This window comes from Carcharodon carcharias, chromosome 21 (genome assembly GCF_017639515.1).
Source record: "Carcharodon carcharias isolate sCarCar2 chromosome 21, sCarCar2.pri, whole genome shotgun sequence".
Lineage (NCBI taxonomy): Eukaryota > Metazoa > Chordata > Chondrichthyes > Lamniformes > Lamnidae > Carcharodon > Carcharodon carcharias.
The window spans coordinates 38692796-38710761 of record NC_054487.1 but is presented as its reverse complement, the minus strand read 5'-3'; the positions used below and the strand labels follow the sequence as shown (position 1 = coordinate 38710761).

The 17966-nt window shown below is 44.0% G+C and overlaps 1 protein-coding gene across 1 annotated transcript in view; it reads left to right on the top strand.

Annotated features, from left to right (window-relative positions):
* Positions 1-13078: 13078 nt before the first annotated feature.
* The window catches only part of slc13a1 (solute carrier family 13 member 1), a 71828-nt gene continuing 66940 nt past the window's right edge, over positions 13079-17966 (top strand). The window contains 5 exon segments of the mRNA XM_041215644.1: positions 13079-13082; positions 13204-13331; positions 14325-14461; positions 16478-16662; positions 16783-16906. Of these exon segments, the coding sequence (XP_041071578.1) occupies positions 13079-13082; positions 13204-13331; positions 14325-14461; positions 16478-16662; positions 16783-16906 (578 nt within the window).

Here is a 17966-nt window from a genome sequence, read left to right as displayed (position 1 = left end):
TGATTTCTGAATTTTCATGGATAAAGATTATGGAATTATGGAATACAAAATGTCACTAAGAATCTTAGATTGCTATCTAACAACAGTCACAAGAAACTGAAAACCCAAATTATGTATTGAACGTTATCATTAAACATGATTCAAAAGTATTAATAACAATCCTGTAATGAAAACACAGCTATACTGAATGGAATCAAAAACAGAAAAGACTGTAAATACTCAGCAGGTCAGGCAGTATCCATAGAGAGAAACAGAGTTAGTAGGCGGAACCTTTTGCTCTCGTTGCTGGTGAACTTGGAGGTGGGAAGAACTTGGAGGGAATTTTCCAGCCCATCTGCTGGTGAGATCTTCGGGTCCAGCCAAAGCCAATGGACTTTTGAATAGTTGGCCGCACTTTCCAGCCCTTCCCCTGCTGTAAAATTCCTCCCCATGTAATTAGACAGAGTGGTGGGTACCTGAATCCCACTGCCTTTCCACCTCCACCAGACTTGAGTTCTGGATGGGTAGACCCATGGTCGACCCCCCCCTCCCCACCACCAATTGAGGCCCTTAACTGGGTAATTAGTGACCATTTAAGCCCTCACCCTGCTGCCACTAATCCAGCTGAAGGCAAACTTGTTGCCGTGCAGCACGCACTACAGGTGAACTTGTGTGGGCCGCTTGACACCATGGAACCGTGGGGTGGGCCCCTCAATCAAAGGCAATCAGTGCCTGACCAAGGGACTTGACATTAGGAGGAGGCAGTCCACTGAGAACCACACCCCTGCTCTTGCTTCTGACAACCTGCCTCCCCACCCCCAACCCTCTCTGCAATCCCCACCCAGTAAAACACCACAATTCATTACTTACCTGTGGCCTAGGTCCTGTATGATCCTGGGACCCTGGCGGTTGTCCTACTGGCAGCAGCCACGGCTGCCTCAGTGTCACTGTTGACTGTAACAGCTGCCGGCCTCTGATTGGCTAGCAGCTCACGCTAGGCATGACTTCCGCCCCTGAGGTCTTGACTTCAGGGGCAGGCCTGCTGCTGGCTTTGCTACTGCCCGATTGGCTGTGGGTCTTCCCGAAAAAAGGCAGCTTGGGTCTCTCTCCAGCTCTCCAGCTGGCAGGCAAGACCCCCTCCGCCACAACAAGATTCTGCTCACTGCTTCAGGTTGCCTTTCAGCATTAAAAACAAAAAAACTGCGGATGCTGGAAATCCAAAACAAAAACAGAATTACCTGGAAAAACTCAGCAGGTCTGGCAGCATCGGTGGAGAAGAAAAGAGTTGACGTTTCGAGTCCTCATGACCCTTCGACAGAACTTGAGTTTGAGTCCAAGAAAGAGTTGAAATATAAGCTGGTTTAAGATGTGTGTGGGGGGGGGCGGAGAGATAGAGAGAGAGAGAGAGAGGTGGGGGTGTGGTTGTAGGGACAAACAAGCAGTGATAGAAGCAGATCATCAAAAGATGTCAACAACAATAGTACAATAGAACACATAGGTGTTAAAGTTAAAGTTGGTGATATTATCTAAATGAATGTGCTAATTAAGAATGGATGGTAGGGCACTCAAGGTATAGCTCTAGTGGGGTTTTTTCTTTATATAATGGAAATAGGTGGGAAATGTGTTCATGCCTAAGTGTTCTCAGTGATCATTTCTTATCCCTTGCTAACCCATAACAGGCAATTGGAGTTAAAATAACAGTTATATTCAAGTGTTGTCTTCATAGTGAACAGTGGGTACTTTGCTATGACAAAGGAAGGGAAAGTCAAAAACTCATTTTTGACACTCTCCTGCACCCAGCTGCACAGAGCAGGAGGGGAAAAAATGGAGAATTTAAAATCTAGCATTTGGAGGCAGGTCAGTACTATTTATTTCAATAAAATTCCGCAATGTGAAATAGATTACGCAAATTTCACAAAATGCCTTATTAAAACAAAATTGGAAACCAGTAATGTTGCAATAGTAACAGAGAAATCAGCCATTCATTGGAGAATTTGGCTTTAGACACCTAAGGCAACAAAGATTAATTTTTAACTCCCTGTAGGATCAAGTTCTGCCATTTGTTGCAGAGCCAACTAAAAATGAGGTGCTTCTTAAAGATTAACTCATGGAGGACTATTTAATCTTGTGAATAGCCAGTGGATCCAAGACAGATAGAGTTGTCAATTCAACTTTGACAATGGATTTTCTCAGGAACCTTTGGTGCTATTGGAGGTTGATAATCATTTTACTCACTCCACTGTTGCTCCTGCCACTGCCTCTCATCATTAAGACTAAAGTAAGTGATTTGTTACTGAAATACTTGCTAGGCTGGATAATTATGTGTTGTTTTTCCTGACTTTTGTTTTGTTAATCAGTGCTATGAATTTAGCTTGATACTTCTACTTTAGTTGCATATGTTGAGTTTTTTCTGCATAGAGACTTCCAACACTATCTTAGCTGGTAACATTGATGCACAAATTTAATTTTTAGTTGATTTTAATTTGATTATTAATTAAATTGATTTAATCCCCATCCTCTTTGAATCTAAAAACCTTTGTCAGTTTATTAATGTTCACTTATTTTAAGACAAGTTTTCCGATGTCCTAGTTTGTGTAATGCAGAAACACCTCAGGAACAATAAAAAAAAAACTACAAATGTAAAAATTGTGTGTATTTTGTAAGTTTCTGATTCAAAGAAGATGATGGGACTACAAAGGTATGTATCATATTTTATACAGAAACAAATATTTTAAAAAAGCTCATTTAAAAAAATTCAAGTAATTCTCAAAAATATTACTGCCTGAACATTATATTAGAGCAATCTGTAGTCAATCAGGCATATTTTTAAAGCACTTGTACAGATGGGCAATCGTTTAGCTTGATTTGACGTTGAGGCACTCATTACAGCCTGACTGCTGTCATCAAATGTAATAGATAATATTGCTGGAGTATAATTTTCCATACGCATTCATCTCAAAATCAAGATTAACTAGTCAGCCAATTCTTATTGAAGAAATACAAATGTCTAACCAAAGGGCCTGAGATTTTATTATTTTTATGCACTTTCTTTCCATTTTGCAAATTTTCTAAAATTGAAGCATTTTGATCTGATATAACACAGGAACAGAAACAGAACACAGGAAATGTATCAGAGAAAACTATCTTGTATATGAAGAAATTGAAACTTATGTGGCTTTTCAAAGCAACCTTTTTCCCTCTGAGGCTCTGATTTAATAAACTGCAAAATTGAGAGAAAACCAGATTGCACATACCTGAATCTCAAAGTATGAATTGCACCCTTCTTTCAGATATTTCCTGCTTTAGGTAATAAAATACCTATGGTATAGCTAAAAGTTCGGTGCTGAGTACATATTCAGGGCTCTATCTTTACACTGTCTAAATTAATGACTCCTGCATTTTCCCTTCCAAACATTTTTATTTATATCATGTTCTAAGACCTAAGGTTGAAGTGATCTAGCAGAATAATGGATCAGAGACACAATCTTCAAGTCACAAGAAAGGGCATGTGAAAGCTGAACAGTAGAAGTTAAAAACCACGCCTATTATGTTTGTCTACTCGAGTGGTGTTCCCCTCTGTGATACTGTCCTGATTGCTAAAATTTACAACAAGCAGGGAGTCTCTCCTACACTCATTGAGAGGATAAATTAGGTAATGGAAGGCTTTGAGATTTTTTGTTCAAGGGTAAAGTATCCCCATGCTCATCTGCTGAGGCAAGCAAATTGATCATTATCTTTAGAGATATGGGGCAGAAATTTTTGCTCAGCGGGCGGGCACGCACCCGACCTGCTCAAGCATGAAATGACGTACGTTGACATTGGCCGAGCGTGTCGACATCAATGCGCAGGCGCACAATAGTTCGGCCGTCGGGCTCACGCCGGAGCTGGCAGCGCACCCACCAACAAAAAAAAAAGGCCTGTTATGGCCATTAAGTTCAATTAATCAATTAAATCAAAATTTTCGCAGCCCTTCCAACCTAATGGTTGGCGGGCAGGCAAAAAGGCCAAGCGGCCTTTGCATTTTTTTGGAAACCTCACCCATGGGTAGGATGAGGTTTCCAAAAGCAAATAAAAGTAAAATAAAAACTTAAATTATTCATTAATAACATGTCCCTGCTCATGTGACAGAGTGACATAGAACCGTAGAAAAGTTACAGCACAGAAAGAGGCCATTCGGCCCATCTTGTCCATGCCAGCCCGAAGACATCCAGGTGCCCTTCCTAATCCCACCTTCCTGCACCATAGCCCTGCAGCTTACAGCACTTAAGGTGCAGATCCAGGTACTTTTTAAAAGAGTTTAGAGTTTCTGCCTCTACCACAAACTTGGGCAGAGAATTCCAGACACCCACTACCCTCTGCGTAAAAAAGTTCTTCCTCATGTCCCTCCTACACCTTCTGCCACTTATCTTGAATCTATGTCCCCTGGTTCTAGAATTCTCCATCAAGGGAAAAAATTTTATCCTGTCCACTCTACCTATTCCCCTCATAATTTTGTACACTTCAATCAAGTCGCCTCTCAGCCTTCTTTGATCTAAGGAAAATAACCCCAACTTATCCAATCTCTCCTCGTAGCTACACTATCCTAACCCTGGCAACATTCTTGTGAACCTCCTCTGCATTCTCTCCAAAGCTATTACATCCTTCCTATAATGTGGTGACCAGAACTGCACACAATACTCCAGTTGTGGCCTCACCAGTGTTTTATACAATTCCAACATTATATCCTTACTTTTATATTCTACACCTCTACCAATGAAGGAGAGCATTCCATATGCTTTCTTTACAACCTTGTCTACTTGAAATGCTGCCTTCAGGGACCTGTGTACTTGTTCACCAAAATCTCTCACTTCATCTACCCCTCTTAGTATATTTCCATTTATTGTGTAATCCCTGTAACTGTTTGACCTCCCTAAATGTAAGACCTCACACTTCTCTATGTTAAAATCCATCTGCCATTTTACCGCCCACTCCACCAACCCATCTGGGGGACATGTTTCATTACATTTTTATTTAAAACATTTTAAAAAATATCTCTTCATCTCCCTGAGACAGCTCTATGCCTCAGGGTCGGGGAGATTATGAAATGCTCATTCACGAGCATGTGCCAAGTTTGCGCTCATCCACATGCCCCCCCACCCCGCTGCACACACAGCGCTCAGCACTGCAGCTCGTGTTTCACGCTGGGCAGCCAATTAAGTTCTGCCCAGTGTGAAATCGCGGCCCGGTGCTGATCGTCCAGACCATCCCCCACTGAGGGAAAATTCGGTCCACAGGATCAGCGCGCTTACTAATCTTGGCAGGTGATGGGAAGTTCTCTCCGAAAAGTTTATTGAATTAAAGGGAATTGATTTGGGGTGCGGATGAAATTGTTTACCTGTTCCTTTGTATAAGATTAATTTATGATGTAGCTTAGTTACTGGTCCTGTTACTGTGGTTGTCATTCCTAGTTTATTCATTAAAAGCGTTGATCTCTTGTTAGGAAACAACTTGGCGGGGATATGGCATAGCTCTCGCCAATGATTTCAGGAAAGCCCATTGAGGTTGTTGAAACTGAAGTTGCGCAGTAAAAGTCAAATGACTGAATAGAATCAATGATTTTCTATAATTCTGTTGTGCAAAATCTCATTCTCTCATTCCCTGCTCGCCATGACCCCGCTGTTGCATCACGCCGGCCGCCATCTTTAAAAGGCAGCTGCAGCAAAGCGCTCATCACCACCAGCTCACCACTGCTGCCTGGGAGACATGGCCAGCAAAGGCAAAAAGACTGCAGCCCCCCACTTCAATGACGGGTCCCTCGAGTGACTGCTGGATGCCATGGCAGGCCCGCCAGGATGTGCTCTACCCCCGCTCTGACTGCAGGATGGGCAGCAAAGTCACCAATCCGGCTTGGGAGGCGGTGGCAGTGGTGGTCAGCACAAACGCCCTGCAGAGGGTGATAGCCACCCAGTGCCACAAAAGGATGAATGATCTCCTCTGTTCCACCAGGGTAAGTCACTCTTTTCATCACTCCCAATTCACATACTCAAAAACCCATCACACATCCACAGGACCCTCCCTCACTGCCAGTGCAAGGGACATCACCATTCACTCTTTCACACACACTGTCAATGTCCTCATCCTGTCCGTGGGACCACTCACCACCCACACAGGCCAGACATACTTATCATCTGGCCCAGCAGGCGTCCTGAATACACCCTCCACATCTCTATCCATGCAGGTCAAACTGGCTTATAACAGGAGGAAAAGGTCACAGACAGCTGGATGGATGCTAGAAATTAAATTTTGGATAGAATTCAAAAACAGAGCCATCCAGCTGGACCGGTCCTGTGCTGACAGTGGGGTCAGTGCTGCTCTACAAAATGAGGATCCAGCAGTGAAACATCCATCAGACAACCATGCTGTGAGTGATGTGTCATATTTCACAGGCCACTGTCATGCACTAATTATCTCTCTTTGCTTCCACAGGCACATCTGCCAAACAGCCAACAGAATCCATGACCCAGGGCCTCCAATCAAGCCCCGAAGAAACCTCTGAAAAGGAAACTGAAGGCACCTTCCCTGAAGCCCCATCACAGCACTCACCCACACTCTCCACCAACGCAGAGACTCATTCCTCGGTGGGACCTAGCTTTAGCGTAGCCTCGGGACCACAATCTGGTGAGCACTTCACACTGTCTGATCCACAGCAGGTGGCAGCAGGGACTTCCCAGGTCTCCAGCACTCGGAGGATTGCTGAAAGCCAGAATATTGCTGAGCCTGAGTCAGCTGATGAGCCTCTGGACTTGGTCATGTCACAGTTGCTGGAGCTGCAAAGGCAAGCTCGGGAACATCAGGAAGGGATATCCGCTGTACTCAACAGATTGCAAGACACAATGGAGGAGTCCATCTGTCTTCAGGCTGAGGCAGTAGTGCCAGCAGTGCAACGCACCAAGGTCAAAACTGGCAGGATGGCAGCTACCATGAGACCTTGGTCCAGGACATCACTCCTGCACTGCTGCACGAGCTTAACTCCATCACTGATGCCATAATTGGTCTCCAACAGTGTGTAGGCGAGAGGGGTGCAGGGCAGCTCGATCTCACCCCAGCTACCCCTTCCACACACAGAGTCAGCCAGGGGGCCTTGGGCATCCATTGGGAGGAGGATCAGCAGGTGCACACCCTGGGGCCATCCACCCAGGTGATTCTGGGAGTGACCGGCCCATCTGACCCCCTTCTTCCTGTGACCTCTGCAAATCCAGCTTCACAGGCCGAGGAGGGGGCCACTGCCACACAGCAGGACCCTGAAAGCAGGCTGGGGCCCACCGAGTCTCAGCCCTCCAGAGGACACCTGCCAAAGCCATCACAGACAGGGCATCACAGACAGCAGGCTGCCTCCAGCTCTGTTGTGGATGTCCACAGAGCACCAAGATGTAGAGGCAGGGTTAGGAAAGTTCAGTAAAAGTAGTTGCACAGCCTGTGCATGGATGTTGATCACTTGTACATAATGTTCACTATTGTCAATAAACTCCTAAGAATGTCTCCCTGCCTGTGGCTCCTTGTTCTAATGAGCAGTGTTCTTGTCACTCAGTTGTGAAGCCTTTCTGCTCGAGATAAAGGCAGGTGTCTCCATCCAGGGCCTCTTTCCTGTGCTCTGTGCGGCTTTCAGACCAAAGTGATAGTCCAGCCTCACACTCCCTGGAAACATTACTGATGCCTGCACCTCGGCAGTGCTGGTCTTTGCTGCCAGAATGTAGTGGGCAGGGATCACAGAGTTCTCTCATTCTCTCTGTGTGCTCTCAGCACCTTTAAGGTGGGGCTGGCCCACATCACCCCAGCATCTGCAAGCAGTGACTCTGTGCACCAGCTCCTGAAGGGCTGAGGTGCTGAAGGCGGACACAGCATCAGATGTGTCTAAAGTTTTATGGCTGCATCTCTGAGATGACCCTGATCATTGAGCACGAGTGAGCTGCCCTCAGCCAGACAGGAGTCAGACATTCTCAGAGGTTATGTGAAGATCTATGGAGTGTCCTCACTGCATGTTACCATCATCCTCCACAAATCTGGCAACTATGACAGCCTTCCCAGTGTGCCTGCCTCATCTAGCCAGTGCGAGAGCCTCATCCCCATCATTGTCACCACCGAGGACCCACTCACCCTTATCCCTGTCAGCATCCTCCTCATCATAGGAGACGTGCAGCTCCTCCATCTCCTCCTCAGCCAGCTCATCTCCCCGTTGCAGCGTCGGGTTGTAAAGAGCACAGCAGATGATGACGATGTGTGACACCCTCTGCGGACAGTATTTCAGGGCTCCACCAGACCAGTCCAGGCACCAGAACCACATCTTCAGCCTTCCAATGGTCTGCTCCACCAAGTTGTGAGCTGTTGCATGAGCCTCATTATAGCGTCGCTCTGCTGCAGTCTGAGGCCGCTGCACGGGTGTCATCAACCACGGCTTCTGCAGGTAGCCCTTGTCCCCGAGGAGTCAACCCTGCAGCTTCTGTGGACCCTGGAAGACTCCAGGGATCTATGACCGACTGGGGATGTAGCTGTTGTGCACACTCCCTGGAAACCGTGCTCACACCTACAGGATGTGTTTCTGGTGGTCGCACACCAACTGCACATTCAGTGAGTGGAAGCCCTTGTAGTTGATGAAGTCCCCCGAGTGTAGTGACGGAGATCTGAGTGTCACAGGAGTGCAGTCAATCACACCCTGCACCTGTGGGAATCCCGAGATCAGAGCGAACCCAATGGCCCTTGCATCCTGGCTGTCCTGGTCCTGGGTGAAATGCACAAAGTTGTGTGTCATGGAGAAAATGGCATCTGTGACCTCATGGCTGCATTTGTGGGTGGCGGATTGTGAAATCCCACAGAGGTCACCTGTGGAGCCCTGCAAGGAGCCACTGGCATTGAAATTGAGTGCCACAGTCACTTTCCCAGCCACTGCCAGTGGATGCCCTCTATGTCCCCTTGGCATCAAGTCCTGCAGTAAGTGGCAGATGTGACCCGCCAGCTCCCTAGACATGTACAGTCATCAGTGACACTGGTTCTCAGTCATCTGCAGGAACGTCAGACTGAGTCTATAGATCCTGGGTGTCGCTGGGCACCGAACAGCCACGGCTCACCGTCGCTCCTGGGCAGTGTATGCGTGAGCCCCAGCTACCCCTTCTTCATGAGGTTGTTGCTCCTGCCTTTGCACAGCCAGGACCCTCAGTCGCTCTCTCCTCCGTCTTCTATAGTCTCTGTAGGCCATCAGGCACACAGCTAGGCTAGCAGGATCCATGATCCTGAGGTGGAAGAGAGAGAGGTGTGGTTATCATGGCTGCACTTAGCACCTTTCCTGGCCCTGTGTGACTGCCCCTTAACACTTCCCAGAGAGTGCTGGTCACCCCTCGGATGGCCAGAGACGAGTGCGCTGCATGGCTGCCCTGCCAACGTTTCCCTCCGACGTGGACGGATGATACAGCGGGGTTCCAAGAGCCTGTCCTATTAATTATATGCTAATGTATTACAATTAGCTCCCCGCCGACCGATGGCGGGAAACGCAGCCCGCTGTCGGCGAACTGAGCGGAAGATCGCGACCTGATTTCACGCGATCGTGAAGTGGGTCTGGACACATTTTCTGCACATTCCACCTAACACTCCCACCTCCAGTGGGCTCGGAAAATTCCGCCCAATGTTTCGAGTAAAGATGTGTCCAAAGAGTCAGACGCTCAGTCTGTGAATTTTAAAAGGACATTGGAGTGTCAGGCTGAAATGAAAAAGTTAAAGGCAGTTGGAGATAAGTTAAAGCTGTCTGAATTAAAACTCCAGAAAAAGAATGAGCAAGATGAGGCAAAGTGGATGGCAACAGTAATCAAAGTTATTGATGAAACAGAGAGAAAACATGCTTGAAGGAGAGTGAAAAAGCTGAGTCCAGTGCTGACACAATAGAGCTGCAAGGAAGGTTGTGTGTTCTTGAATGTAAATTAAAACGTCAAAACGGAGAGGCAATTGCTCTTGCTAGAAATAAATTAGACGAAGCACAAACAATGTAGGAAGAGGAAAAGCATAAGAATTTCAGGAAATTTTGTTCAATAAATAAAAAGGAGTATCAAGCTTTCTTAGCTTAACATCAGCATAACCTGAACAAAGTTCTTAAAACAGCTAAAAAGAATTTAACTGGACAAAAAATTGAACACATTTACTTGCACGAAAGGAAGCAGTGTTAAACATGCATTTCCTGGAAAAGAACCTGATGGGTTAAATCATGGCGAAGAACTTGAAGTTAAGAATGATCCTGAACGTAAACAGGATGTGATGAATTCATTTGTTATGAAGGACAACTTGGATCTTTGGTTGATTGAAATTTTTTCCAATTTTTTTCAACATTAAAAAACATGCAGACAGGGAAGAAAATGGAGATCAATAGTAAAAGACTGAACAGAGTGGTTCAGAGTCTATTTCAAACAATGGAAACCCTAATGACAACTTAGTGTCTCACTTTAAAGCAGAACAAAGGAAATTGCTGAGTTCAGAGGGTAAGAAGCAATATGACAGGGGAGTTCTCCTTGGATTCCAATTCACAGCCACCAGCATCCAGAGGCCAGACCATTTGCCAGCACTGAGCAAATCTCTTGACAAAGTTTATCAGTCTGAACCAAATGTAAAACTTTTGAGCCCATCACAAATACTATCCCAAGGTCTAGGCTTTGCAAAATCTAATATAATGTTTAAAAGCAACATGAAGCATTCAAAACCAAGGTACTAGTCTATACAAACCATAAGCCTGGTATCCCTGAAAGAATTTAAAACTATGAACCAAAAGGCTGTTTCACTGGAGTTTGACACTGCAGCCATTTACACTAAAAATTATGCATGTTGCAGGCTGAAAAAATTGATTGCAGATGTCCTGTTGAGAGTAAAGAACGAGGGATGGTAACAATGGCTTAAAGCAAGGCAAATGTATTGGGTTTTATATGATTGTAAAATAACACTATGTAATGATGCTTAGTTTGTAAATATGATGTATCATTGTTCTTAACTATGTAACATGTAATACACTAGTTGTTAAAGTGTTTATGTTAAGAAATTGCTGCATTTGGAACATTGTTGTAAAGAAAACTTTACTACAGTAAAGCTTTGTTTTTTACCAAGGGAGATGACTTTTGACCTGGGCCAGGATTTCCCCCTGTTAGGGGGGAAGTTGAAGAGCAGGCCTGCCTCCGATTGGCACCTGCGATCAGGGGCATGTTGCCATTTTACGTGGGCGGGCCAATTAAGGCCTGCCACTGATAATTGCACGAAAGCACTATGCACTCCCTGTGCAGGCAGGGATTCCCTGACCCGAGAGTGCGCTCTTTCGAGCATGCGCATGAAAGAGTGCACTCAGCTCCCTGAGACTAAGTGCTGCCTCAGGGAGATCGGCTCTACTGTAAAAAAAAATATTAGAAATAGAAAAACAAATTCCCTGACGTGTCCCTTCATGTGATGCTGTCACATGAGTTGGGACATGTCCATAACTTTTAAAAAAACTTCAATTAAATTTTCTAAAACCTACATGAAACCTCATCCCACCCATGGATGAGTTTTCATGCTTTTTCCATTGGCCGCCAGGGCTCCTGGCCTTAAGGTTCGACGGGCAGGTTAATTAATTACTTAACTGACTCTGTCAATGGCTTCAGTTGGCCACTGACAGGTCGGCGGGCGAACAGCTGATTTTGCTGAGCCCCCGCCTTCCTGAAAATTTAAAAAGGGCGCGGTGACGTCGGGAGTTCCCCTCGATGTCACCGCGCATCATTTTATGCGCCGGTGAGTGGGCCGAATCCCTCGCTCGCCAACGGGAAAATCCTGGTCCTGGAATCAGAGCTTTAAGGGACCTGTAATTGTTCTTAAGAATGTTTGAAAAGTACTTTTAAGAGTTTCCATCAATTGTAAAGGAATCAATTGTAATTTTTTTGGATAATAAAAAATATTAATCCATGAGATCTGGTGAACCTTGACTTGGAAGCAATACCAGCAGGAAGGATGTTAACGGACCAGAAACCACGTGGCTAGACACAAAGGAAAGCTACATGCATGAAAGCTGGAGGGCGAAGGCAACCAGCACACAGATGCAGACACAAAAAAAACAGACAGAGACAGAAAAAGGAACACACTGAATTCTTGTGAGGAGAAAAAGCAAAGGTCTCTCAGGGAATGGTCAGTTTGGAGACAGGAGCTCTTGGAGGCAATATGCAAGCTGGCTAAAATGGTCTAAAACCTGGAAAGCTGCATGAATAGCTAGGAGATGCTAAAGAGCTGGGTATTTTCCCAGAAGTAGCTAGCCCATGAATTGAAGTGTTATTGATTGGTTGGTTAGAAATGAACTCAGGAAAGTTACATCATCAGGATGGTTGTGACCTGAGGGAGAGAGGGTTTATGGAAGTGCACATTCCTGATGGAGATTGTACCTGTGAAACTTGAAGGCAAAAGCTATTGTCAGATTGGACCCCTGACCTATTCTGTGTGAATAAAGAACAGCGTATTGTGGAACTGTGTGGCTAAATAGTACCACATGTCTGCGCAGAGTGATGCAGGTGCTTGTGGTTGCGTAAGATGTATCTTTGTTGTATTGACTATTTAAAGTGAAATACACCTTTTTATTTGAAGTGTTAATTTGTGTTTAATTTGCATTGGTTCTGATTTGTGTTAAAGTAAAACTTACAAAAAGTGAAATTTCTTTGATAATTTCTTCATTTGGAGGTTGTTGGGTAAATGTAATTATTTTGGTTTACAGTCATCCCATGGGGATTGTTACACCAACTCTGAAATATAACATTTGAAAGGAAAAAGGAACAAATAATAAACTTTAACAGTTTTCATAAATTCATATCTTGACTAAGCTTATGTTATACCATTTTCTACTGACATATTGTTAATATGGCATTAGTATGTTCAGTATCCAACAAATGTATATACAAAAAGTGACATCTACATTAGATGTGGTCATTTTCTGACAGCGTTAGAACTCTGTCTAGGAAGGGCAGTTGAAAATCAAGCCAAGTTACTTCTGCAGTGTAGAAATTGATTGGGAGTAAGCTCAATTTAAAAGTAAACCTGGAAGACAGGTTTCTGCTAATTCTCTTGCAAGTTACTGCAATCGATGGGTAAAACTCCTGACCAAATTCTCGGCAGCATTTGAAAACAAAGGATTGAGTTTAACGCCTTTTCATATGCTTTGAATGTGGATATGACTGTTTTGCTGTTTATTCTCTTTTGGTCAATAAGAATCAGAATGTGCATACACGATGCTTGTGGTGGCAATGTATTGGCTCACAGAAGCAATGCCTCTTTCTGTAACAGCTTTACTCCCTGCAATCATGTTTCCTCTTTTTGGCATTATGCAGTCCAAGGAAGTAAGTAATGGTACAGCTTTCATAAAAATGAGCAGTGTACAATCTGATAGATGCATCTTTTCAGGCATTTTAATTATTAAAAATCAAAATTGGCACACACTACAGTTTTGTTAATTTCTGCAATATAGTAAAACATAACAGATGAAATTTAATCCAGTCCATCATGGCAGAAACCGTGGCGACCATGCCCATTTAATCGCGGGAGAGGCTGCATGCCAGTCTCCTAGTGGCAGGAAAACCTCCTGCGATTAAGTTGGATGTGGGAAGGGACCGATGCGAGAAACTTACCTGCTCATAGAGGGATGTCAATTAGGCTCATTTATAAGCCAATTGATACCAATTATCCCTGAGTCCACCAGAATTTAATGATGGCTCAGGGTTTAAATGGGAGATGCGTGGCTTTCCCGCACCACCTCAAGAGTTTGCTGGGTGGCCTATCAGGTTGGTTGGGGTGGAGGGGCAGGGTTTATACGTATATGTTCCTCATTGTCAGTTATTCTGTGCCCGATAGAGGGACTCAGCATTGGGAAGGGGGACATGCTGAAAGCCACCCACTGCCTTGCCTCTGATCCCCTTACAGGGACCCCCTACCCATGAGCCCATCCTGCCCTCACTCACCTGAGTCCAGACCTGAGTCTAGCGTTGATCCCTGGTGAAGTCCCTGGAGCACTAGCAACTGCAGCCATTGCTCCCGGTGGCACTGCTAGTAATGAAGAGCTGTTGGCCTCTGACTGACTGACAGCTCTTGGCAATGAGGATTTCCATCCTCGTGGTCCTAAGTCCCAGGGAAGGCTTGATGCTGGCCAGTTAAGCACCGGACAGGCACTTAATTTAGTTGGGCCTCCCATTGGAAGCTGCGCAAGTTTCCTACCAGTTCATGGGACCACATTGGTTGGGCAGGATTTGATGTTCCCAATCATGTTTCCACACTTCACATGGAGCGGCAGAGCTTTCTCCAGATCATTACTCAAAACCACTGTTCAATGTTTTCAGGTTGCACAAACGTATTTCAAAGATTTCCATCTCTTGTTGATTGGAGTTATTTGCTTGGTCACATCTTTTGAAAAATGGAATCTACACAAGAGAATAGCCCTGAAGATGGTGATATTAATGGGAGTCAATCCTGGAAGGTAAAAACTTGTAGAGAAAATAACATGAGTTTGTTTAATGATAAACTGGTCTAATGACAGTAGCCCTACAAAACTAACACAATCCAGAATCAGCCTCACATTAGAAGAATAACAACAGATTGTTTTTTTATCATTCCTTTAAGATCAAAAAAATGTTCTTAAGTTTTTTTAAGATAATTTATTGTGGTGATATGGGCATTGCTAACAAGGTCAGCTATTATTGCTCATCCCAAGTCATTCTTGAGAAATGGGTGGTGACCCTTCATCTTGAACCACTGCAGTCTGCGTGCTGAAGATCTTCCCACAGTTCTGGTAGGGTATTCCAGAATTTTGACCAGCAACTATAGTTTGCCATCTCCATAGAAGAAACAAGCTTAACTCTGGGTCCTTCTAGTAATGATTGAACTAAGCTCAGTCTCAATATTAACTTTATGCTCAATTCAATTGGTTTAGTGTGAAGTGATGTAAGTTAACATTGTGAGCAATTATTAAGAATTAATAGCATTTCAGAGTTTTGCTTTTGGAGTAAATTCTCTTCTTTAGCACAGCTAGTTCAAAGTTTCAAATAGTGATAGTACATGCACGATTTTCTGTCTGTTAATTATTTGACTGTATATTGAAAGAAACTCATATGTTGACCTTGCCGCTAGAATTTCAAAGAACAAAGGTGGATGACAAAAATTCTGAAAATCTACTATCACATACTCAAATGAAGTTCTAATGTTAAGTTAAACTGATAGAAATGTACTAACCAACAGTCTTTGACCCTGGTTGTAAAGTATACATTCTTGTGATTAAGTTATATGCCAAACCATCTCTACTCATTTCTAAATCTTTTCATGGATTGATATTCATTGTTTCCTCATCCTGTGAATGATCTTCTTGCTCCATATACCAGCCCTGGAGTGAGATCAGGCACTCTATCTCCAAGTGTTTTCCAAAATTGTTCTATAGCCACTTGCAAAAGATTGCAAGATAGCTGGATGAAGAAGACAATTCAGCCCTTTTTAGTTCATCAATCCGGAATGACCTTAAAGTCCCCCCACTGCATCATCAAATGGGCTGTTAACAAATATTGACTGGATGTAGTTTAATACACTAGGGGCTGAATTTTACACCAGGGTTGGGGAGGCATCCCCAACCCTGCTGTAAAAGTCAGGGGCAAGCCTGTCTGCACTTAGTTTGCTCACCACGCAGCCAATCACCAGCCAGCAGACCTTTCTGGTTTGAAGTGGAACCTCCACCTGAATGAGAGGAAGTCCCACCTCTGCCAACTGCCAGCCAATCAAATTGCTGGCAGCTCCCCTGTCCCAGCAGTGCCACCAGGAGCGGTGGCCACAGCTGGTACTATAGTGAGTCCCCTGAAGAGGAGGAGCCAGGAGCTTAGTAAAGGTGAGCCTGGGGTCTCAACAGGGCGAGGCTGCCAGTCCTTGGTGAGTGAATTTGGGGGCTGTGGTGAACAGGGAAAGGGGGAGGAGTAGTCCTGGGTGGCAAACCTTGAAAAGGCCTCCAATGGGCCAATAGCTTTAACTTGCTGGGGGGTGGGGGGGTAGTGCTGGACATGTTGGGCCTCCCCCATCATAAGAAAAAACAGACTGACAGCAGGTAGCCATTATTTGGTCACTTAAGGGCAAGTGAGCTGCCTGATGCCTCCCCCACCATGAGTAAAATACCCACGAGGCCAGGTAGGAAGTGGGTGAGTGATGAGCACAGCACCCCTGCCATGGTGCCTGATTTTATGCCCCACCCATTCCCGGGAGAGGGAGGGTGTTGTACTCAGGGCCATAATATTCAGCCCTAGCGTTCTTTATTTTGAACAGATCAGTCTTCTGAGTTAGTCATAAATATCAACCATAAAGAAGGAAAACGTAACATTTTCCCAGAAGGAAAATGCACTCTTTTACCAGCAGTGCAAAGGTTTTTGTTTTACAAAATAATGCGCCCAAGGTTATTACTACCAGTGAATCTTTCTGCAGAGCCTTTCTGTAATAGTTCACTATGTTCTGTATATAACAGGTTAATGATGGGTCTTATGCTGAGTTGTTCCTTCCTGTCTATGTGGCTCAGTAACACTTCAACTGCAGCCATGGCAATGCCAATCGTTGAGGCCGTTCTTCAACAGATTATGAATGCAGAAGCAGTGACTGTTTTCTCTCAAAACACTATGAATGGAATCACAAACCGAGCCTTGGAATCGTATGGTACGTATGGAAGGACTAACTCAGTTTTATGCAGAAGCAGCGACTATTTTTTTGCAGTTAGCTGGTTTTAGCATGCACACTTTTCACTCAAAGCTTCATTTATCACCTTTTGAATCAAAGAAAGGGAATCCAAAATGAAGAAGCTGGAAGCAAAAGAAAATATCGAACTTGAGCTGATCAAACAGGAAATAACGCAGACAAAAGAAGATGAAGTGATGAAACAGGAAACCAAAGAAATGGATGGGTAACATTTCTCTCTGATACTGAAACTAAGCTATTAGCACATGTTTTTATCCTTTCCTGCCTGGTGTGATCCAGTGGGTTTCTGTGTGTATAATTCAAACTTTGTAGGACAACCCAATATATCTTGAGGGTCAGATAGTCTTTTATAAGTTAGAATTTTGAATTGAGTGCACGGGAACTGGAATGGACCATTCAGCCTATTAAGCCTGTAAACTTCGGCTGTTAAAGTTAGTACATAAGAAAGTAAGATAAAGGTGCAAGAGTAGGCTATACAGCCCATCAAACCAGTCATTCAGTAAAATCATGGCTAAATTTCTACATCATGTCCATTTTTGTACCCTGTTGCCTATCCCTTATATTCCCTTAGTGCCCAAAAAACTATCGATCTCAGCATTAAGATTATTCTATAGGGACCAGCCTCCATGTTGTTTCCAAAAAAAATTCATCCATTTCAGCCCCACTGACATTTTATAGAATTTTCCAGTTCAAACTGGTCAAGGTTCTGTTGACCAGTTGCTGTGGTAAAATTGTATCAACAGATAACTATCATTTTGAAGTTGAGCAGAAATTTCTTGGCACCATTTTAAATCAGTAGTGCTAACTAGAAAGTTGGATTTCAGCAATATTTTTAAGACCTTTTTTTATCAATATGTGACTGAAAGCTTCTCTTCATTACAGGAGAACATTTGTGTGCAGAAGAAATTTTTGTCGAGCATCAGTGCAAATAATGTGACTGTGATGGTGATGGACTTGAACTAAATCCTGTGGTGGTAGTTCAGGGAGATAAGGCCACTGAATGCCTTAGACTTAAATCATGTTGGTCAAAGTGACCTAAGAAAAAAGATGAAAAGAAAATTTCTGCAGAAGCAGCATTTAATTTCAAAATTAAACAAACAGTATCTTGACTCCTTAAAGATAAGATTTTCTTATCCAGTCAGAGCAAATGCATAATTATTTGGAACATTTTCATTTTGGCATTTTGATGCTTAGATTTCACCTGCATCGCGATTCCTAGGTTTGATCACAAAGTATCCATTGAGGTTACACTTTAAATACCCAAT